At 34.1% G+C, this 23,531-nt stretch overlaps 3 protein-coding genes and 1 long non-coding RNA gene across 9 annotated transcripts; 2 read left to right on the plus strand and 2 right to left on the minus strand.

Moving 5' to 3' along the window:
- The first annotated feature begins 1,963 nt into the window (after positions 1–1,963).
- Positions 1,964–11,329, plus strand: LOC114877909. 6 transcript variants are annotated; one of them, XR_006829329.1, is made up of 6 exons: positions 1,965–3,411; positions 3,650–3,866; positions 3,941–4,199; positions 4,278–4,819; positions 6,461–9,414; positions 9,524–11,329. XR_006829329.1 is itself a non-coding variant. In XM_029191042.2 (5 exons), exons 1-4 carry the CDS (start codon positions 3,155–3,157, stop codon positions 4,478–4,480), a joined length of 936 nt encoding a protein of 311 aa, XP_029046875.1. In that variant the 5' UTR covers positions 1,965–3,154; the 3' UTR covers position 4,481; positions 6,728–11,329. The 6 variants fall into 6 exon arrangements, 1 of the variants encoding a protein (XP_029046875.1); XR_003789656.2 differs by having other exon boundaries at positions 6,461–6,787; positions 6,852–11,329; XR_003789655.2 differs by having other exon boundaries at positions 4,278–4,481; positions 4,663–4,819; positions 6,461–11,329.
- Positions 11,330–13,743: 2,414 nt separating this feature from the next.
- LOC123987711 lies at positions 13,744–15,769 on the plus strand. The gene is given in 1 exon segment (XM_046285330.1): positions 13,744–15,769. A coding segment is annotated over 1 exon segment (1,560 nt). The 5' UTR covers positions 13,744–13,775; the 3' UTR covers positions 15,336–15,769.
- A 107-nt stretch (positions 15,770–15,876) lies between these two features.
- On the minus strand, positions 15,877–17,660 carry LOC123987719. Its single transcript, XR_006829321.1, has 4 exons — positions 17,472–17,660; positions 17,202–17,362; positions 16,224–16,337; positions 15,877–16,136 (listed from the first exon to the last, which is right to left on the minus strand). It is a non-coding gene; the product is annotated as an uncharacterized LOC123987719 (long non-coding RNA).
- Positions 17,661–20,568: 2,908 nt separating this feature from the next.
- LOC123987706 lies at positions 20,569–22,414 on the minus strand. The gene is made up of 2 exons (XM_046285307.1): positions 21,097–22,414; positions 20,569–21,007 (listed from the first exon to the last, which is right to left on the minus strand). The coding sequence occupies exons 1-2, from the start codon at positions 21,531–21,533 to the stop codon at positions 20,944–20,946; spliced, it is 501 nt and encodes a 166-aa protein (XP_046141263.1). The 5' UTR covers positions 21,534–22,414; the 3' UTR covers positions 20,569–20,943.
- Between the last annotated feature and the right edge of the window lie 1,117 nt (positions 22,415–23,531).

Genomic DNA, 23,531 nt, shown 5'->3' on the forward strand with positions numbered 1-23,531 from the left:
ACAGGGTGGCCGCCAAGGTATCCGAGATACTTCGTATATGAATTCTATGACTAATTTTAAGCAAAAATGATTCTATTCACTTTTCTCGAATTCTCAACGGTTCTTGAAATATCGGGATTTGAAGTTGCCAGGTCGTATGGGTAGTTGCTAAAGAGTAAATTACATTGTTGCGACTAATTTCAGAAGTTAACGCACATATATTGCAAAAGCAAAAAAAAATTAGAAAGAAGTTTTTCTTACCTCCTTGAAACAGTCATAATTAAAAAAAAGTAATTTGAAAATGACTTTTCAAATCTGAATCTGATAAGATGTCTTAATCTTTCTTATAGTTATAAATGGCGTCAATTTTGTGTAATTTCACCGTTCTAAACACCACAGTATATTGTTTCCACCGACTATATATATATAGGTATACGTACTCACGTAAGTGGTGATTCTCAAGAAACTTCCTCTTATTTGAATTATGTTCTAGAATATTATTAATTTCCGCGGATCCATTTCTATTTTGTATTCCATTGAAAATGACACAAATTTTTAAAACTAAACAAACACCCTTAATGAACAATGTCCTGACAAAATTTTACATCGATTGTCGTTCATATTCTTTTTTTGCTACATAAACCTATTTTGAAGCGTAAGTACTCGATCATGTATGAGCGTGTGATGCCACAAAAGTAGGTGACCAGAAAACGATAAAGGTAATAATTAAAATACCTTGCAAAAATTAATTTTTCCAAATATTTTGTATAATACACAGCAAATGAGAACGAAAATCTCAAATAATTTAAGTTATACAAAATAACAAATTAACATTTTACTGATTTACATTTACGTAACATTCTATGCTTATCTGTTGAAGTGTTTTGATAATAATATAACGTAACCGAACATAAAAAATATTCATAATAAATATATTGGTACGGTAAGTCACTGATGATTTATGATATTCGAATAAAAGTGAACAGAGATCTATCGAATATTGAATGGAGCATGGAATTTCAGATCCCAGCTTTTCGATTATCAACTCACGATTTTTATACACTGTATAAATTTTGTATATACATACAATTCAACCCTACTGAAACTTTGATAACTATCTCCATGGATGTTCATTGTTTTCGGCCTAATTAATTCGCTCTTTACTAAGACGAGATCCGCCCTTTGGTCACTTTAGTCAGTGCTGTCCAAGCTTAACTGTGACCTGTTGAATGGTGCCTCTATTTTATGTCCATTCCCTTCTTCCAAAATGCGATCTACGGCAGCACTATTGATTTGGACCAGGTACTTATGAAATACCCGGTTTTAATGGCCGAACTTTACTTTGGAGGACACAAAGTAATCGATTTTTTTTCTATTCTTCAATAGTATTCGACGAGAAATATGTAAAAATACAAGTTTTAACTTTGGGAATCCATACATTCAAAAATTATGTGTATGTAAAAGTGAACGTTTTTAGCGTATTTTTGAGATTAATTTGACGCCATATTCGCTTCTATTCATAATTCGTCGACTGTAGTTCCGAATACGACCGATCGCCGATCAAGATGAAATTTCGAGGGGAAGGGGGGAGGGCGGAGGGGACCCCAAATATAAAGTGGTGTCTTCGGCTTCCTATTAGTTTCCGAGATATTAATTAAAAACTTTCGTACAATACATAGAATTTTTCCTATACAGACGCAACTAACACTACCGTCTTCGCGGTAGCAACCGTCATCGTCAAGTGTCGAACAGCCATTCACACCATAGCGATATCGGCTTCCGTTTCTATAGGGTGTTTGATTTATACGTAGGTTAGGTTAGGCTAAATAAGGCCGGAAGACGGCCGGCAACGCTACGACAGTCGTCATATCTCCAAAGTTTTGAATAGGACACCCTATAGATAGTCAGGGTGGAATCCCCGCTGTGTCAATGGCTGTTCGACACTTGACGATGTCAGTTTACTACAGCGAAGACGGTTGTGTTAGTTACGTCTGTATAGAAAAAATTCCATGTATTGTACGAAAGTTTTTAATTAATATCTCGGAAACTAATAGGAAGCTTAAGATACCACTTTATATTTGGGGTCCCCTCCTCCCTCCCCCTGCCCCTCAAAATTTCATCAAGATCGGCGACCGGTCGTATTCGGAACTACATCCAATTCGTCTAATGAACGAAGTTAATGCCTATAAAGAGATGGGCGTTCACTTTTTGCGGAATAACTGAAATATCTTTATTTACATGTGCTTTGTACGTATTTGATTTTTTTAACCTAACAGTAAGTTAAAGTACCGTTTAGACTAGACAAATGTCTTGAAAAGGGAGAAGGACGAGTATACCAATAGTCTACCAGAAAGGCTTTTTTCTCGTTCTCGCCTTTGGGTCTGGGCCTATTCCTTCTTCCAAGTTACTTACCTAATCTGAACGATATTTAAGTAGCCTCTAGGGTTGCTAGAAATAATAGCCATGTGACATCATATAGAGCTATACAGGGTGGATCTCATAACTTGCTCACCTTAAATAAATTATGCGTTTTATGAATAATTGTAAAATACAAAAGTTGCATGGATTAAGATAAGTCGACCGGAGTCATCAGAGATCTAGTTTGACTGCAATGCTCATAAATAGAAGAGTTCTTATCTTACGTTCAACTTAAAATATCTCGTTGAGGATTAGGTTTAGGACCAAGATAGGCTTATAATTGTTTACTTGCAATTTAATATTCTTTCGATATGAGATGAAAGAAATGTATAATCCCATTTAAAAAAAAGAAAGTTGACCTTGAAAGTTTGGAAATCTCTCCACGTACAAGACAAATTCATACACCATCATTTGCCCTCCTTGCAATCATGCAACATTTGTATTTCATAATTTTTTATAAAATACATAATTTAGAAATTATTTAAAATGTGCAAATTATGTGACTCACCTTGTGTATACTAACACGAATTGCGCACACCATACGAGGATTAGTAGAGTGGCGTAGTAGTAAGTAGTGGAGGGGGAATAGGGTACGGAACAGCCTGAAGCCGCCTGAAGGCACCAGTTTATTCAATGCATTCGTGGTGTTTGGTTGCATTTCTGAGTTTGTGTTCTTTTTCGTTTTATTTTTTTGAATTGTTTTTATCTCGTCTTTTTCACTACTTTTTTTTACTTTTATATTTCTTTGTTCGTAACAATGCAATCCATAAAGTGGAATTTATCAAATCTGCCAAATTCAAAGGAAGCCGCAATTGTTTGGGCTCGTGAACGTAGTCTTCTACGACAGAATAAAAATTGTTCTACTCATCGAAAACCGATGAAATTATATCAAACACCCCAGCACGGGATTGGTCGATTTCGGTGTTTGGTTGGTCGCGGTAGATGCAAAGATTTTGCTGCAACTGTTGATTCTTTTTTTGAGGATATACATTTGCCGTTAGATAAAGCAATAAAGTAAGTCTTTCTTACTAATTGTCATAATTGTACTAAATAATTAATAAAAAAGATAGCCACGAAAATATAGCTTAACCAATCACAAGAAGATGGATGAGATTAGTTAGGTTAAGTTTTTTCGCGCCCGTCTTACGTCATATATTTTCCAAATATCTTTGAAACTAGAACCAATCAAAGTCAGCGAAGAAGGCATAATTCCGAATAATTACCCTATTCTTAAACCTATTTATTTTTTAAGGTTAATATATTGCTTCACACGCGATTTCTCTTATGAGAATACCGCTCATGAGTTATGCGATTTTACATCAGAACAGCCTGTAGTAATATCATCCGCAACGATCGCTGCGTGGTATCCGTACTGCCGCGAGCTGATAATAGATCAATTTTCCCAAATTCAATTGGGGAAGTCGAAATTAGGAGGAATTTCTGAATCGGGATCGCCGATTGTTGTTCAGGTACCTTGTATTCTTGCATATTTTTAGTACTTATCGTCCCATTTAAATACTGTTATTTTTGTGCTATTTAAAAGATTGACGAAGCACAATTCGGTCCAAGAAAATATAATCGTAGCAAAAACGTTGAGGGCCATTGGGTATTGGGCATACTTGATACCGTAACGAACGATTGCCGGATGATAATACTAAAAAATTGGGAAGCATTGATACCCTTAATTAAAGAACATGTTGCTTCCGGGAGTGAAATACACACCAACTGTTTGGGAGAATATGCCAGGCTTAGCGAGGAAGGGTTTGTGCATAAAACTGTGAACCACAGTACCGAATTTGTAGGTAATGAATTTGAATGGTTTGTGGTAGATTTCTATTAGATTCGGATTTGAATTTGACTGATATCATTTTTTAACTCAGCCAGTGATGGTACACGTATCCGAAGAAGAGAGTCCACTTGGCGGCCGGCAAAGGACTGGATGAGAGGGAGAGGTTCCTTTTTTGATAAAGACTTTGCCGACCGTCTATGCGAGTTCTTATGGCGTCGGTTTTGTCGGCGTAATCGAATAGATATGATGGAATCTTTAATGGAGGCAATTAGAAATCGGTACATATTTAAATAAGGTAAGCGGAAATTGATAGCATTTTGGTGCTCATCTTTGCAGACCAATCAGATTATAGACAGAAATCAATATGGCGTCAAACTAACCTTAAAAGTACGCCTAAAACGTTCAGTTTTACATGCACATAATCTTTGAATGGATTTTTAAAGTTAAAAAGAATCATATTTTTGACTTTTTCTCAGAGTATATATATAAAAAGTTAATAATTTTGTGTCTTCCAAAGTAAAATTCAATCGACAAAATTACTCAGTTATCCGTGAGCAGAGCCGTCATAAAAGCATTATAGACCTTGGGCAAAACAATCCACTGGGATCCCTGTCCATCTACGGGAATAAAAATGTAAGTGATCAATAAAATTAAATCTATTTTGGGTGAACTTGTAAAAAAGCCACTTCCCCTCCGATTTCGATGATTTTTAATATAAGTATGTTGTAAAATTCGACATTTTGAGCAACATTTTTCCTTTAATATGTCCGACTCGCTTAATTTCGGAGATATTCGCGAAAAACGAGTACTACGAATTGAATTTTGTCTATACATATACGTCCGTGGCCGTATGGGCGCCAGCAACCGACCCTCGCCTACCATTGTTTCTGTCAACAGCACCCCGTGGTCTGGCTGTCATCCATATATCGGGTGAGCTTAAAAATCAAACTCGGTTGATTTCAAAAGTAAACTGTACTTTACCGGACCCAAAATTTTGGTCTTTTTTTTAATCTATAGTTTTTGATGTGTAGAATCCAAAAATGCAAGTCTTAATTTTAGGAATCCAATGGTTAAAAAGTTATTTTCATTTTAATGTTACTACTGTAAAGTTTGACACTTTTAGTGCATTTGCAACGTTACTGTGACTCCATATTGGCTTCTTGTCCAATGAAAGGTGTCGCTAGCTGCGGGCAGACACATGTGGGTGCCGACCACTTTAGCGGGTTTAGTCGAACCGTAAATTTGATACTGTCTGAGTTAGTTAGATTTATATTTAGGTTAAAGTTTACTTTAGGGAACACCAAATTTTTTTGGGTATGAGTTCCATCACTAGCTGTATTTAAATTACTCATAAAATTGATACAGTAGAAGCAATAAGCAAATACATGGGCTGTACCATCTCTCTTTAACATAAATATAAACCTAACTAACTCAGACAGTATCAAATTTATGATTTGACTAAACCCGCTAAAGTGGTCGGCACCTGTTGCCTGCAGCTAGCGACACCGTTCATTGGACAAGAAGCCAATATGGCGTCACAGTAACGTAGCAAATGCGCTGAAAATATCAAACTTTACACGCTTATATCTTTTTAACCATTGGATTCCTAAAGTTAAGACTTGCATTTTTGGATTCTCCGCATCAAAAACTATAGATTCAAAAAAAAAAGGTCCAAAATTTTGGGTCCGGTAAAGTACAGTTCACCCATATATTATAGAAATCCACATTTTGATTACCTTTTTCCATTCACCCGTCTGAATTAGGTTAAATCAAACTAATATTTCGGTTGCAGTTGGACAGCTGGTCATACATTTAAATGAGTTAAGTTTCATTTTTAAGTTCACACGTTATACATATGTATACGGGGTTGTCGGGATCACTTTACAGAAACAGTAACAGAAACTTGCAATACCGTTTACACTAGCATGTGCGAGAACTGTCGCGATCTTACTTGCATCATTGTTCATATTGGCTAGTTGCTATCTGACAGTCTATCAGATATTTATCGCAAAAGTTTTCTTACATGTGGAAACACGGTCTAAGCAAGCGACAGTCGCATACTTACGCATACGTATAAACAGAATTCTCTGTAGTGGTATCGACTTTTTTTCGCGAATATCTCTAAAGCTAAGTGAGTCCGACATATTGGTTAGAGGAAAAAAGTTAGTTAAAATGTCGAATGTTACAATATATTAAAAAATCATCGAAATCAGAGAGGAAGCGGCTTTTCTACCCGCTCATCGCATAAAAAACTATTACTATTGTGTTTTTCAGCACAAATGTTTGCGAAATTTCATTGCATGTGATCCTGAATTTGTTTATTTGGCTCTAATCACAGGGTCCCCGGCGAATGCTCATACCTTGTGACGGCACTGCCGATCTTTTGACCATTGTGTGTAAAAGTCGGTAATAAAAAAAATGACTGTTTCATGCGTTAGGATATCTCGCAGTACTCAAGCATCTGGATGATTTTGTCTACCAGTTGGCACTTCTATTTTATAGATTATACTTCTCCATTACATGCCCATTCCCCTCACACAGATAATAGTTCACCTACTTCGGGCCCAGAAGGACAGATAGAATGAGGGAACCAGTCAAGAGGTTAGAGTCAGATTTAGACAGCGCTACATTTAAGCCTAGTATACACTTGGACACAATGTTTTAGGATGACGTATCGAAATCATTTCGGAAATTTTATAATCAGAATAGTATAGAAAGACAGACATCTGCAGAGAGGAGAAGACGATTAGGGGGACACCACTATGGCTGAAGGTTGACTTCATAGTATGTTGGTGCCTGGCATAACAGATACAAAGCAAAGTTGTATTAAATTTCATGTATGTATTTTCAAATTTGAAAGGTTTTACGACTTCTTCAGGATTGTCGCTTTTCTGGTATAGATAAATCTTCCCAAATTGCTTTGAACGTGCTAGACATACAAATTAGCATAACTGTAGGTTTCTTCTAGGAATATTTACGGTCAATGAAATAATAAACAGTGCAAATGACTACAGAAATGTCTCCTGCCTTCAAGTTTCAAAATATTGTATCCAAGTGTTTCCTAGACTTTAGTTGACGAAACTATACGAAAAGAGTGGACCAGTTCACTCTGAATAGCGATTAGAATTGAATATCATCGACACGAAAGAAACTACAGATAATATAAAGACTTAAGAAAAATGTACAAAATTGCGAACAATATTTTCAAACGAAAATGCGATGGTTAAAGGAGCGAAACTTTTGAATAAAGGGTCGAAGATACACGTTTTTGTCATATCGTTCTCATGAAATTACCGAGGCAACCGTTCTTTGATGTACATTGAAATAAAAAAGAAAAAATGAAGGAAAGTGTAATCTGTAAAATTAAATCTACGCCTGGAATACTGTCGCGAAAGTGTTCGAACAATCATAACCTAGAACTTTAATGAGTTCCATATGTAAATACAAATAGAGAATTTTGAAACATTATTACAATTATAGTACTGTGACGATTATTAAAATCGTACTAGAAAAATTTAAGAAAAAATTGAGGGTGTACAAAATTCATCTTCGAGTAAAAATTTTAATTTAAAATCAATTTAATTATATAATTATATTTTTTAAGGATGTAATTGTGAGTAAGATGTAAAATTTTTATTTTTGAACACATTATAAGAAATTTTAAATTGATTTATCAGTTGTATCAATTAATTCAGTGCTGTTTTTTTATTTTAATTGGAAATTTATTTTCAAAAAGTCATGGTAGCTTCAGTTATTCAAATAATTATTATCATATTCTCACGCCACTTTTCAAATTCACAGAAGTGCGAGAAAATATTCAGTTCTTTTTGGTCAATAGAAAATGTCTCTTAAAAGAATTTTTAGAAATATTGTGTGTCCGTCATGTTTTTTGTCTTTTTTTTTTTTGTAGAAAAAACTCATTATACTTCATACACTTTCGCGACGCACGGTGCAGGAGCGTGTGTTAACTTGTACCCACTGTCTTTGTAAAGTTTGTGATCACTCATCACCCTGAATGTTAGGCAACCGATTGTACAGTACGCACACGCATCCGCTACAATCATTTGAGAAACACGTAGGATCACAATGTACATAAAACGTATGTAACTGATAAGGATATTTTTTGTACGTAGTTAAATTTCAAAGAAACTGCTCTTTGTCGTATATATACAGGGTGTTCACGCTAACGTTAGAGACTATTTTTCAATTATTGCAACATTGTAATAAAAAAAGTTATCATCTAAAAGTTATCTGTATTGAGTAGACAATCGTTGTTCTTAATAAATCCAAAATCATCTTTGGTTTTTTTTTCTATCATAAATGGCATGTATTGAATGAAAATGGATAAGTATTACCATTTTGTAACTTAATAGTAGCCGATGATTAAACGGAGCAATTAAACATAATAGTTATGAGTTATACATTAAAATTGATTACATAATTGTCATAACTTTTAGATTTTGTACACTTGTGATCAAATCAGGCTAGAGAAAGCAGGAATTCTGAAGATCTCAATTTTGACGATATTAATATTAAAAATAATTTAGAAACAAAGTAATATAATTTATAATGATTAGATATTATAAAATGTTATATATTTAGTGTATAACTGAGAAATATGTATAATAAATAAATATCAATTCAAATTTTCCCGTGCGAAAATGATACGCAAGTGATACGAGCAGACTCTTAGGCTCGATCTACAATAGATAGAGTAAGGAGTAGAAGTAGAAGTAACGATTTCGGCGTGAAGACGCTGGCTCCGTCTACAATACGATAGAGTAGAAAGAATTAAGGGCCAATCAGAACGCAAGAGGAATCTGGCATATTTGCCGTAATTTTCCTCCTGCGCTCTAATTGGTCGAACGTAAGAAAAGCAGGAGTAAGAGTAAGACGAAATGGAAATTTATTTCGCTTACGCCCTTACTCTAACTCCTTACGCCGCTCTTCAGGCTTACTCTACGTAATGTAGACAGATCAACTTCTTATTGTAGATCGGGCCTTACTATATGTATGTATATGTATGTGTATAGGAAAGGGGAGAACCCGGAATATCATTTTACGTACTAGGAAAGCCTGATTTGATCGCGGATGTTCATCAAAACTGTATTATTATACATAAACCATTCAGTATTGAATAATAAATACATTATAACTCGATAGTGATGAAAGACTAATTTTGTTAGCGGCTGATGGCATAAAAAAATCTATTAAGTCATAAGCTTCCAGTAAGTAAACTGTTAAATGTTCTATAAAATGTTCTCAGTTTAATTTTTAATTATTAAAAATTATAAAACCTCAAAATTAAATATTCTGTATAACTATAGGTTTTTCCAGGAAAACAAGGTATTTTTAAAATGTTGTCCGCTTAGTACATATGAATTTGGATTAATAATTGTTTGTTTATTACATTGCTACAAATAGCTGAAAAATTGTACTTAGGGTATTGTAAACACCTTGTATATACATATATAAATGTGTATGTATATGTATATCTGACTATAATTCGTTCCACGGTGACCTTCATTATATCTATCTAACCGTGCATAAACTGTGCCGAAAATTGAACGATCTGATCTCCAGAATCGATCATGTTTTTTCTTAAAATTTTCGAAAACCACGAAATTCGAAATCGTGTCATATCTTCGCATGTTCTCTGGAACACATTCACCGAGTACGAATGTCTCTTTCTTTCTTTTTCCCCGTTTTGCTCTGTAAACACTAAATTCTTGTGAATTAATCGTTGACTAATTGTTAATTACTATTGTAATTGGAGCACTGTGATAGTGAGTTAATACGTTCGCTACCAACGTGACACATCGTCATGGATCAAGATTATGTTATGTGGTGATCATAACTTTTATTTCATATACTTTAAAATAAACGAAAATCAATGCTTCAACCCTTCTTCGAATTATGGAAGCCGTAGCGCTCCCTCAAATCTTTAAACTAACAATAAGCGTGGTTTAATACGCGTGGATATAATTATTAGAAAATTTATTGTCAAAGCGCCAGTACCTTTCCGACGTCACATGGCCGATCGTGAGAGTAATCAAGCGTCTCTGGATCACGTGACAAGTTGGAAACACGATCAGGCGGTTAGCTTAAACATATCTCAGAATTCAGCATCTATTGAGCATAACTTTATAATCTTATCAAGTTGTTTAATATTGCATAGCAAATTCATTTGTATTTACTAATTTGATAACATGGTACTTAAATAAAATAATAACCGCAGAAAACCGTTTATTCGAATAAGGGTTAAAATAGATAAAAATTAAAGTCTGTTAAAGCACCTACAAAGTAGTATAATAATATAAACTAAATACATGATCTGAAGTTGTATTACCTTATTTTATATGATTTTTAACAAATGAATTCAATAGTTACATAAGCAAGTACATAGATCTATGCTTGGTTTGTAATGGATGAATTTTTGGCTGACTGATGGTAGCTAACGTGTTAATTGCTGTATTAGTAAATTAGTCACCACGCCAAAACTATAACTGATAAACAAAATTACAAGTGTAATAAATAATTTTTCTCAACAAAATTGATTATTATGTTATAAAAATAGTTGACGCGATATGTTACCTCATTTTAATGTGCTATTTAAAAAATTATACTCAAATTATGGCACTTAGTGTGTTAAAGAATTTCCAATAAATTTATTGAACATGTGTTTAAATTCTTGTTTAAGAAATTTAATGAAATGTCTACTTATTCTTCAATTATATCGGCAGCCCTTGATTCCACTATCGCATATAAAGCATTAAATAAGGAAAATACATTTTCTTAGCATGAATTGATTTATAGCAAAGTAAACTATAATCGAAATCGGAATTGGGAATGAGAAAGAAAGGGGAAGAATTTAAAATCTGAAAACTTCAATGTAATTAAATAAAATTGCATAAGAAGTAACAAGACTCTTCGACGATCCAAATTGCTGAAATCGACATAGTAATTAACAGAATGTCTAGGATACTGTACGTTTAACTATAAGCTACGCGCCACGATGTGTAAGTATAGTAACAATATAGATTTTGTATACTGCGTGCGTGAGAGTGTAGAGAAACGAGCATGGCAAAAGACAATGCGTGCGTTACAGAATTTACGTTCGACAGGTTAATAAATCGTATTTTCGAAATAAATTGTCTCCCTTTTTTCCCCTGGTACATCGTTTAATACTAAACGTACCGAGATTTAATATATACCTATTTGTACCGCAACCGGTCAAATGACCTATCGTGGTAAATGACGCTACCCAAATAGCACACGATGTCTTAAAGACATCCATTTTACGACCATTTTAAGTCTGAACGTTTTGTCCCGAATATCGTAAGGACATCTGAAATTCATGTCTTTAAGACGTCTTAAAAACGTACGAAACGAACGTCGTATCTGAATATCTGGAATAGATATCTTTAAGATATTTTAACGACGTCTTTAAGACATCCTGTTTTCTAACATAGGATGTTTACAGGACGTATTTCAGGCATTCGCAGGATTTTCAGACGTCCATAAGACATCTGAATATCTGAGACAGATATCTTTAAGACGTTTTAACGATGTCTCTGTGCTATCTGGGTAGGTTACACGTGTTTATCGGATTTAACAAATAAAAATATAAATAAATGATGTAAAATTAATAGTATATATTTAATAGAAAAAGTCATGAAGTCAAATGTGAAAAAGCGATAACATTTTATGTGAATTTTCTAATCAAAAGTTTACAACCGGTCATTTGACCGGTCTATGGTACGTTTAGTGTTAAGTAAAACTTCATTCACATCTGTTCTTAAGTATGTATTACAAAATTTTATATTTGTTATTAACTATATTATGATTTGAATTTATTTGAAGAATTTGAAATTTGAATCGGATGCCACGGATCGACAAAGTATTAGCGCGCTATTCAAATAGCATTTCGATAATTGTATTCAAGAATTGAAATAATACTCTAATACATACCAACGAAATTTCCAAAAACCTACCAAATCTGATTTGGCTAAAATTTTGTAGAAAGCTTCATTTTAGACAAAAGCACTGTTTACAAGAAGAATTTTTGATAACACAAAAGTGTTCTTTAAGACATAGGTACAGGGTGATTCTCTCGCAACGCAACACAAAAGCCGTGCCGAACAATGGAACCCCTGCTGTTCCGTTTCTTGTCTTCGTCTTAGTCATAAACACACACAAAGTAGTTTTGGGTCCGGCGATATGGCCTCTGGGTTTCTTTACCCGCAAAAACAGCAGGGTTCCGTTGTGCGGGACGGCTTTTGTGTTGCGTTGCGAGAGAATCACCCTGTATATTTAAAGAATAAGAATAAAAACTGGAAACGTAACTCTTTATTTGATAATTTAGGTACATTCAGTAATACAAATGTATAACAAAATAAATACGTATTTAAGACAAATCTTTTTGAAGAAAATTTTTTGTTTTTGTTTAGTACATATAAGAACATAGTTTAAGTTAGGTTAGGTTATATTTTTATTTAATACATTTTTTAAAATGAATTGTATCTGTGAAATTAATTATAAGTTGAAAATTGTAAAATGTAAAAGTTTTGCGAAGAGCTAACTAAGTGGCACGTATCCACGACACAGTTATGAACTGTTGGAAAGTTAAACTTCCATTCTCACCCCATCTTCGCTTGTTTTTTTTTGAGAACTTTCTCAACGCTTCTTGCCATTAAAAACCATTAGAGATACTACAAAATTTTTCAGCCCTTTGTTTGCAACAGCACATGGATTTTGGAGTCAGAATGAAGTTGGGTCTGTATCACCGACAAGAGACTACTAAAGACTCCTTAACAACGTAGGGCCACCGACGAGATACTGTTAAAGACTGACATTCTTATGGAAGGTTGCGGCTTCAGGAGTAGCGGTATTGACCGAGAGGTCTTCAACGATGGGAGAAAATAAATTAGACTGGAATCTTGCTCACTTTGTTTTATTACAATCCTTATATTCGTTGCACAAAAACGGCCAGCTGCTTCAAGCAACGCACAAAAGAGAGTGAGTCGTCAGGCGTTCTAAAAGAACGAGCGCGTCCATACAAGCTAAGCTTACCAACTACTTAACAAAAAGTAACTAACCTAAGACTAGAACACAGCCGACTCTAGTACTAGCCGTGCTGAAGCAAAAATGGCAACACCGCGGGAGTCCGGTCTGAATATATCAACACTCTGAATATATCAGAGTGCCTCCCGGACTCCCAGCCTCCCACCATCATCAGACTCCCGGCTACACGAGTTCCATCTACCGGCCGTTTAATTTCCCGCTTATTTTTCAAGAATATATATATGTATACGTCATCTGTAGCAACATAAAGCCTCTTAAATAATAATAATAAAGATAAGTACAATAATACAGATAAAGTTTATTTATTTATATTAATTCCTCGGCTCCTTTTTTGTGTGTAGCATTTTCATTTAATAGAATTTATAGTCTTTTCAATATATTTCAAATAAATATTAACAATATTATCATATATGTATATTATATATATAAATTTTTATAATTACAACGTCATATTTATTATATATAAAGTTTTTTACAAATTTCATATTAAATTTATTAATTAATAATGCCACGGCGTTGCTGTGTTCCCAATTGTAAGGGAAATTATGACAGCACTTTAAAAGATAACAATTATACTTCAATATTTTTGCTACCTAAAGATGAGGAATTACGGAAAAAATGGATAGCTGCTATTCCTCGTAAAAATTAGACACCAACAAAATATTCTGCAGTATGCAGTCTGCATTTTGCAGAAACTGATATTGAAAGGTATCAGAGTATTTTATCTCCTACTGGTGTACTGGAAAATGTTTTGTTGAGATGTCCAAGGCTTATTACGGATGCAGTGCCTTCTATTTTTCCTAATTCACCTTCATATCTAACAAAACATGTGCTACCACAGAGGAAAGATCCTGCAGAGCGTCAGGAAAGAATTATTAACAATAACGACAATTTAGTTAAACAATTTATTGAATTTGATTTAATTAATAACTATACAGAATTAGTGAATACTTATAAAGTAAAGCTTATAATTGCTAATTGTTGGAACATTAAAGTAACCACTTCAAAAATTTATTTTTATATGCTTGTAAATAATGATTCTGATTTTTTGACAGTTTCAACACAGATCGTGATTGCTGATGACATGACGCTAGAAATTTGTGAAGAAGGTAATAAATTATCATTTACTGATTTAAAGTGGGTACTGCCCATAGATCAGAAATTGTCTAGGTGGTCCCAACTTCAGAATATATTAACTAGATATAAAGTTAAGGTAACACATGCTACACATTCTATTACTGATGTATGTCTTATTGAAAAGCATCTAGAGAAGTCTCTAGAAGAACTTAATAAAGCATATATCATTGCTGAATCAACTGAATTTGCTTACACTAAAAATCTTGAAATAGTAATAGATCAAATTAGACAAATTAAAGCTAAAAAAAATAGATACAGTTCATGCACCATTATTATGGCCTTCTCATTATATAGCCAATCGTCGGCTGCGTATAATTTATTAAGAAGTTTTTTTATTTTACCTCACAAACGCTATTTACAATATTTATCATCTAATATAACTGTTTCACCCGACAATGATATAAAAAACGAGCATTATCTTTTTAATACATCAGCAAATTTAACAACTAGAGAAAAAGTAGTAATTTTATTAATTGATGAAATTTATATTAGTTCAAAATTACAGTATAAATCAAATAAACTCGCAGGCTGCGCTACAAATACGACCGAGTTAGCAAAAACGATTTTAGCGTTCATGATAACTTCAGCTTTTGGAAATTTTTCTGAAATCGTTAAATTATTACCAGTTTATAATATTACCGGAAATGAAATGATACCAATTGTTTACAAAATCATAGAATCGGTTCAAAAATGTGGTTTTGAAGTCATTTGCATTGTGACAGATAACCACAGAATTAATAGAACTTTGTTTTCTAAATTATCTGATAATGGTATAAGTTTTCCAAATCCTTCACAACCCAATAAAACAATTTTTCTTTCTTTTGATTTCGTTCACATACTCAAAAATATAAGAAATAATTGGTTAAATTTAAAAAATATTGATCAAACTTTTCATTTTCCTAACTTTTTACAAACGAATTACAATTAGCTCATTTTAACGATTTACGTACGGTTTACAATCTGGAGAAACATTTGGTTATTAAGAAAGCTTATAAATTAAATTTCAAATCATTATATCCTAGTAATTTTGATCGGCAAAAGGTTTCCCTCGTCGATAATATTTTCGATCATTCTACAATAGCAGGTTTGAAAGCTTTTAATTATATTAATACGGCACATTTTTTGGAAATATTTCGCAACTGGTGGGACATTGTAAATAATACTAGTAGTATAAAAGGGAACAAAAAAAGAAATGAATTTAGTAAACCAATTTTGAATATTAATGATTGTAGATGTCAATTTTTGAAAAAATTTGTAACCTGGTTAAACTGTTGGCGAACTGTAGAAACGAACGGGCATTTGACAACTGATACTTTTACAGCGCTACATCAAAGTACAACAGTTCTTTTATTACTTATAGAATACTGCATTCAAAATTTTGATATATCATATCTTTTACCAGGAAAATTTACTACAGAAAAATTAGAAAAACGATTTGGAAATTACCAACTTCTATCCGGTTATAATTATCATATTTCATATAATGAAGCACTTCATGCAGAGAAAAAAATTAGATTAAAACATATATTTACAAAATCGGCAGCTTCGTTTTCTTTCACTGACATTAAAGATAAATTTCAGATTTGTGATGTAAGTGGTGATGATCTTCATGATCTTTCCATTGATGTAACTTCTTTTCAGGAAATATTTGATACTGATTACTTGTCCAATTGTGTTATAGATGATTCAGTCATGCTATATATAGCTGGCTATGGGTCCCATGCAGTTGCTAAAAAATTAAATTGTAACATCTGCCAGTTATTAGTTGTGAAGGATAAAGGTACAACTTTAAATAATACATATTTTGATCACTTACAAAGAGGAGGCCTTTCTGTTCCAACTGAAGAAGTGGTAGCCTCATTTACACATATATATGCAATAATGGAAGCCATAATAAATGATGCCAATTTAGAGTCCCAATTTTTGCATTCTGAAAACCATAGACATATTTTACTTAAATTAACACACATTAGTATTCAATCAGATATTCACTATTTATCATTTTCAGATACATGTATTTGTGGTAAAAATTACCACAGTATCTTGTTTAAATTATTATCAATTTTTTCAAATATTTTATTAAATGATTATGTAAAAACTGTAAATAATAGTCAATTAGAAATACATACAAACACCATTTCTAAAAATCGCAAATTAAAAACTTTTAACAGAAATTAGATTTTCAATGACCTTTGTTTTTAAATTTTGTTAAATTTTCATGTATTTATATTTCTTATATTTTTGTTATTAAAAGCTATTTCACACAAGATTTAACGTTCTACTAGCAATTCAGGAGAATGTCAAAGTAAGTTTTGTTACATTCATTACTAATATTATTTAAGAATATTTATTATTAGTTCAAAACTTAATACTCAATTTTTCTATTTACATAAGAAGTTTATATTTTTAGTTCCTGAAAATAATTGCCAAAGTGATATTTTTGTTATTTTATTGTTATTGTTATTTAAGATTATTTTATTTACTGTTGCCTATTATAAAATTTAAGATTTCCTTTTCTTATTTGAAAGTTTATTTATTTTCTTTTCATTAAAGTGATATGTACAATTTTCTTTTACGGAGAATCGAAAGTTATATTTTATTTTGAAAGATTAATTTTATTTTATAAAATGGGATGATATGGCTATTGGCGAACCACCCATTATAATAAAAAAGGGTAACGCGCCGAAGTAATACCCCTAGGGTGGTGAGGAAATTTACAATTTTAATACTGTCCTCTAAAACGGTTTTGTAATTAACTACGCAACTCTTCCCTTCAATAGCTAACTATACTAACCTCTTTTCCACATGTTCACATAACCTCTTTGGCTTCGTTCCGATAATTTCGCTTGTTTCAAGTTTTTATTAACTCATATACACATTTATCAATTCTTAAATGTTTCAATTTGATCCAAAGATGATTTCATTTTGCTTCATACCTCAATTTTCATGAAACCGCTGTAAATATTTCAAATATTATGTATCACAACACCAAACTACTTCGAGAGTACACAAAACATATATCACATTTATAACAATTTTATACTACCACATCACTTCTACTTACCATAGTTATAATATTTATATATTGCTTATACATAATCAATAAAGAATTGTATATTTTAACATTATTTTCTATGAAAAAAAGCGATAATTATAATCCGAAGTACAAGACTCCCATTATTGAAAATAGGACTCCCGATTGTCACGTGAGCGGTGTTGCCACGTTGTTCAGCACGGCTAGTACTAGAGTCGGCTGTGACTAGAACCACAGCCGACTCTATACTCTGTTCAACGAGATGAGTCACCAAGTCAAAACAAACAACTCCCTCGCTTTTCACGTGATCGGCTCTGCGACTGCTGTCATTGGCTGCCACATGCTACAACCCGTAAGACGGCCCTGCCCTGTTCACGTGCACGTGTTTATACTTGGTGACTCGTCTCGCTGAACAGAGTATAGCACTAGCCATGCTGAACAACGTGGCAACACCGCTCACGTGACAATCGGGAGTCGTATTTTCAAAAACAGAGTCCTGTGCTCGGAATTATAATTAACGTCTTTTTTAATTAAAAGCTGTAGTAATATACGCTATTTTGTATTAATTATGTATAAACAAGACAAACGTTGCAATTATGGCAAGTAGAAGTGATGTGGTAGTATAAAATTGTTAAGAATGTGATATAAATTTTGTGTACTCTCGAAGTAGTTTGGTGTTGTGAAGCATGATATTTGAAATATTTACAGTGGTTTCAAGAAAATTTAGGTATGAAGCAACATGAAACCATCTTTGGATCAAATTGAAACATTTAAGAATTGATAAACGTGTATATAAGTGAATAAAAACCTTGAAACAAGCGAAATTATTGGAACGAAACCAAAGAGGTTATGTGAAGTCCAGAGAGTAGCCGAAAGTCTGACGACGTTGATTGGCTGGGAGCCTGGGAGTCCGGGAGGCATCCCCCTGTGGCTCGGTGGGCTTAGAATACGGCCACGGTATCCCCTGCCTGTAGTAAGAGGCGACTATAAGGGGTCACACAAACACATACACACACACACGCACACCGCCTCAGACTACTAAAAGTATGGAAAATGTAAAGAATGTAAAGTATGGAAACATGTAAAAGGATAAGGTAATTCAAAAAAGGCGCGGGGTTTGGTGCTGGCGGGGCTGCCAGCACATCCCCGAATGCGCTTGGCCGATAGAGTTCGTTGGGCAAAACAGGGACAGATTAGTCCCCAAAAGCGCCGGCCCCTTTAGGGGTGAAATTTGATGGAATGAAGTCCGGGAGGCAGATAGAGTAGGGTAGATGTTGATATATTCGGACCGGACTCCCGCAGTGTTGCCATTTTTACTTCAGCACGGCTAGTACTAGAGTCGGCTGTGCTAGAACTAACTACACTAACTAAATTAACTTAACCTAGATGGCGCATGAGGAGTTTTTCGAGCGCGACACGGGCACTACACAGGAAAATTCTGTGGCGACCTCTGCTTATGGTCAGCCGTCCTGCCGAAGCGTACGTTTCCGTTGAAAGTCGCGGGGAAAAATTGGGGGATTTTTACGGCGATACCTATTTCCGGGAAAAGCGTCGCTTTCCCTTTCCGGATGAAAGTTCGAAACGAAACGAATCGAAAGCAATTGTTTGTGCTAGAAATTATTCCGTTTGAGCCTCAACGTTAAAGATTATATGTACATACAAGCGACAGATGTCGCTAACATTTACTTTCACTCGGTGGATACATTCAACGGTCATTTATGACATCATAATTTACCGGCAAATACGCAACAACATTTATTTTCAATTGCTCTTTGTTAATAAATTATTATTGATATATCTAACCATTGAATCTTATAAAACAAATCGGGAGCAATTTTTTGGTACCATAATATCTTTGTAGAAAGATCATTAAATATAATGTTTGCGACTGGAACAATTTTAGATTTCGAGGGAGCAAATGGGGAGCAATTGTTTAAGACATAAATTGTTAAGAAATACTAATATTCCGCGCCAACTTTACTTCGGTGGAATACTTGAGGCAGATTTGAAGGCAGTTCTGATGCTGTGAAATCTGCTATTTTCAATTGTTTTTTAAAAGGTATCGATGTATCAAGAATACTAGTATTACAATGTATCATCAATTACTTCATAATATTAATTATGTATATTCTGCATATCAATAAAACTTTTATACAAACCTAATCCAAGCTTTAACTTCAGTGAATTAGACTAGACTAGGATAGACGAATATTCCGGCCGCTGAAGGGCGGCCGGCCACGCATGTCAAAATCATTGATATCAGGGGGTAGACACGGGTAATGCAGCGAGGTGACATTACCGGCAAAAATGGGCCTAAAAAGGGATCCGGGATTTTTCGCTTTTCGTCCTTATATAAGAATATTTGAGGCTGGGTGAGGGCTCATTCGAAAGAGGAAGGTTCTTATATGATGTTACCCACGCGTTTGGTCAGTCAGAATTTATCCGAGCAGGACAATTCTATCATTTGGGTTGAAAGAAGGGTAGCATGATCACCGCACATCTCACTCTAAACACGCGCCAATGTTTCGCTTTCGTTTTTCAGGCGTATCGTCGCGATGCCTCTGGCGAGATGAGCGTTTGAATGCATTTGTAAAAATACTAGCGGCGCTGTTGCCTTCTTATTGTTAGATCGTAATGCGCGCACGCCAGCTGAGAATTAAACCTTTCAAGTTTGTAACAGAACACGCTAGTGGCTCCACCAGGCCCAACGAAAAAACTGCTGTAATACCGACGTCCCGAATCGGAGAGGTCACGTGCCGTGTCTACCCTCTAATTAGGCTTGATTTTAGTTAATTTAGTTTATTGCTAAAAAGTTTTAATTTATTCCTGAACCAAAAGAAAATAAATCGTGTTTTGTAACTTTTGATGTATCTCATTTTGATATATCTTGATTAAATGAGGTATAATCAAAAATAAAAAAAACACATTTGTTACATTTGAAGTATTTCAAGTTGATATATTTCCATTAAATGAATAAGCATCATCAAATATAAAACTTATATCTTTTACATTTGAAGTATCTCATTTACACAAATCTTGATTAAAATTGAATAGACTTACTGCATAACTATTTTAAATGTTTTTATAAAATTAATAAATTTAAAATAAATACAATTTATCAGTTTTATTTTAATAAACATATTTTCCATTTTTTATAAAATTACATTTCTTTAATAAATATAATATGCCCCAAAATAGTTATGCAGTAAGTCTAATGTACCATAAAACATATATTTATATAAATGATGTTACTTCTGTTAGTAATTAATTAGGAAGTTTCTCAACAGTTTGGGGCATTTGAACAACCTGAATTTCTTCTTGTTCATTTTTATAAAATCCAATTTGAACAATTTCTTTACTTTTTATATATGATAAATTAGGTTCACTGGTTGTTAGTTGAGTTCCAAATTTATCAATATAGATTGTATCTTGTTGAGTTTTAGATTGAACATGACCAATTACAATATTTGTGTTTTGTATATTTGTAGTTAACTTTAATTTACTACTTTCTTAAAAGAACTAAAGTAAAAATCATTTGCTTGAAATCAAAAATAGTTAATCTGTAACTTCAATTAAAAACCATATACATTTTTTAATCGATTGTCTATGAGCTTTCTAGGTGGCTTAAAATTAATTTTACAGTTATTTTTCTTACATTTTTGGTGATTTAGAAGTTGAAGGTTTATCATATCCACTTGTTAAGGATTGATTCTGACAATTAATAGAATTTATTTCTAGTTTTAATTTATCAATTTTTTTATCAAGTTGTGTAAGTTTTGTTTCTTCATAGTCTCTTGAATCCCAAAGTCTCTCAATATGATGTTCAGCTTGTATAGCTTTTAATCGATATTCATCTGCTTTCCTTGATTCCCATCTATCTCCTCTGCTCATTCCTACATTCTTTGATTGTTGTAGGATTTTGTTAACTTCATATTCATAATCATTTGCCATTTCTTCATTTGATGCTTGTTTATATTCAGTTTTTTCAATTTCATTTTTTAATGATCTAATTGTTAAGAAAGTTTCACTTTTCTCTTTTTCTGCTTGTATGAGTTCTTGTTTAAGTATTTCTATTTTTTGAATTTCATCCATTTTTTTAATACTGTTTTCAAAAAATATATTTTGGCTAAACTTTACTTCAGGGGCCCAAAAATTATAGCCTTTTTTTATCTTCTCAAAAATCCTAGTTTTAAGGCGTAGAATCTGTCGGTTCAGAAGTTATGCGTGTGTAAAACTGAGCGTTTTTAGCGTATTAAATTTGACGCGTTACTTCGACATCGGCGGCCGGCAAACAGTGACTATAGATAGTAGTCACTGTCTATAGTCACTGCAGCAAAGGATTGGGTGCGGAGAAGACTCAATTTGGCATCGAAATAACCTGTCAAATACTCTAAAAACGCTCACTTTTACACACGCATAACTTCTGAACCGATGGATTCCGCACCTTTTAGATTCTACTCGTCAAATACTTTAAGAAGATAAAAAAAGGCCGTAATTTTTGGGCCTCCGAAGTAAAGTTCAACCCATATTTTATATTTATGAATATCTTTTATCAAATTTTATAAAATTTACAATCTTATTATTTTTTTTTGAATAAATAAGAAACTAGAATTTTAGGGTGTTGCCACAGCACAGCCGACTCTATCTATCTGTCTATTTTATGTTTACTTAGGCTGGGCCCAAGATGGCGTTTCCATAGACATATGAAAATATCATAGACATATGAAAATATAGACGGAGCATAAACTGCTACTTTAGGTAAGGGGGGCTCTGATAATCGGGGCGGGTGAACTTTACTTTACCGGACCCAAAATTTTGGACTTTTTTTTTTTTCAATCTATAGTTTTTGATGCGGAGAATCCAAAAATGCAAGTCTCAACTTTAGGAATCCAATGGTTCAAAAGTTATAAGCATGTAAAGTTTGATATTTTTAGCGCATTTGCTACGGTACTGTAACGCCATATTGACTTCTTGTCCAATGAACGGTGTCGCTAGATGCAGGCAGATTCATGTGGGTGCCGACTACTTTGGCGGGTACAGTCAAACCGTACATTTGATACTGTCTCAGTTAGTTAGGTTTATATTTATTTTACAAACAGACTGTACTGCCCATGTGAGAACCAATCAGGTTATACATATAAGGCAATATGGCGTCACAGTAACGTAGCAAATCCGCTAAAAATGTAAAAGTTTACACGCTTATAACTTTTTAACCACTGAATTCCTAAAGTTGAGACTTGCATTTTCAGATTCTACACAAAAAAACCTATCAATCAAAAAAAAAAAGGTCCAAAATTTTGGGTCCGGTAAAGTAAAGTTTACCCATCGGGGCGAGGAGGGGACTCGTCTGACTTCGACTTATTCCGGCAAGACTCGGTAGTATTCTGCTCACATTTCACATGTATGTATGTATGTACACTCAGTCCCATCGAAGTTGTCGCAGTGAAGTTGGCGCGCTAACGCCGCCGCGGCGTGAATGCGTTAGCGCGCCAACTTCACTGTGACAGCTTCGATGGGACTGAGTGTACACTGAGTTGCATTGAACTTGTCGCAGCGAAGTTGGCTACACATTCACTAACACATTCACGCCGCGTCGGTGAGTCGATCTCGCCCATCGTCTAACGCATTCACGCAGCGTTGGTGAGCCGATTTGTAGCCAACTTCACTAACACATTCACGCCGCAGCGTCGGTGAACCGATCTCGCCATTGACTCACCGACGCTGCCTGAATGTGTTAGTGAATTTGTAGCCAACTTCACTGCGACAAGTTCAATGCAACTCAGTGTACATGTGTGTATGCTGTGTGACTCCTTTTAGTCGCCTCTTACGACAGGCAGGGGATACCATGGCCGTATTCTAAGCCCCCCGAGCCACAGGGGGATACATACTACCCATTTAAAGGGACAGCAAAACCTCGACATCAAAGGTGCCGCCGGGAGTGTCGCCTCTTGTTATACCTCCTCTTTGCCTTAAGGCTTAAGCTATGCTTAAGGCCAGCTTAGAAATAAGTCGCAACTGTGAATACGAGCCTAATACATATATATGTATACCGCAGTTCACCAGAGTCCATAACTGCGAAAAGACCAGTTT

The sequence above is a fragment of the Osmia bicornis genome, chromosome 4 (assembly GCF_907164935.1).
Source record: "Osmia bicornis bicornis chromosome 4, iOsmBic2.1, whole genome shotgun sequence".
NCBI classification, from domain to species: Eukaryota; Metazoa; Arthropoda; class Insecta; order Hymenoptera; family Megachilidae; genus Osmia; species Osmia bicornis.

Excerpts from the sequence above, each read along its gene's own strand:
- LOC114877909 (XM_029191042.2), top strand. The coding sequence starts at position 3,155 with ATGCAATCCATAAAGTGGAATTTATCAAATCTGCCAAATTCAAAGGAA. Across the intron at positions 3,867-3,940 it reads GATCGCCGATTGTTGTTCAG|ATTGACGAAGCACAATTCGG; the intron begins GTACCTTGTATT and ends GCTATTTAAAAG. Across the intron at positions 4,200-4,277 it reads CCACAGTACCGAATTTGTAG|CCAGTGATGGTACACGTATC; the intron begins GTAATGAATTTG and ends TTTTTAACTCAG.
- LOC123987706 (XM_046285307.1), bottom strand. The coding sequence starts at position 21,533 with ATGGATGAAATTCAAAAAATAGAAATACTTAAACAAGAACTCATACAA. Across the intron at positions 21,008-21,096 it reads ACTTCTAAATCACCAAAAAT|TTACAGATTAACTATTTTTG; the intron begins GTAAGAAAAATA and ends TTTTAATTGAAG.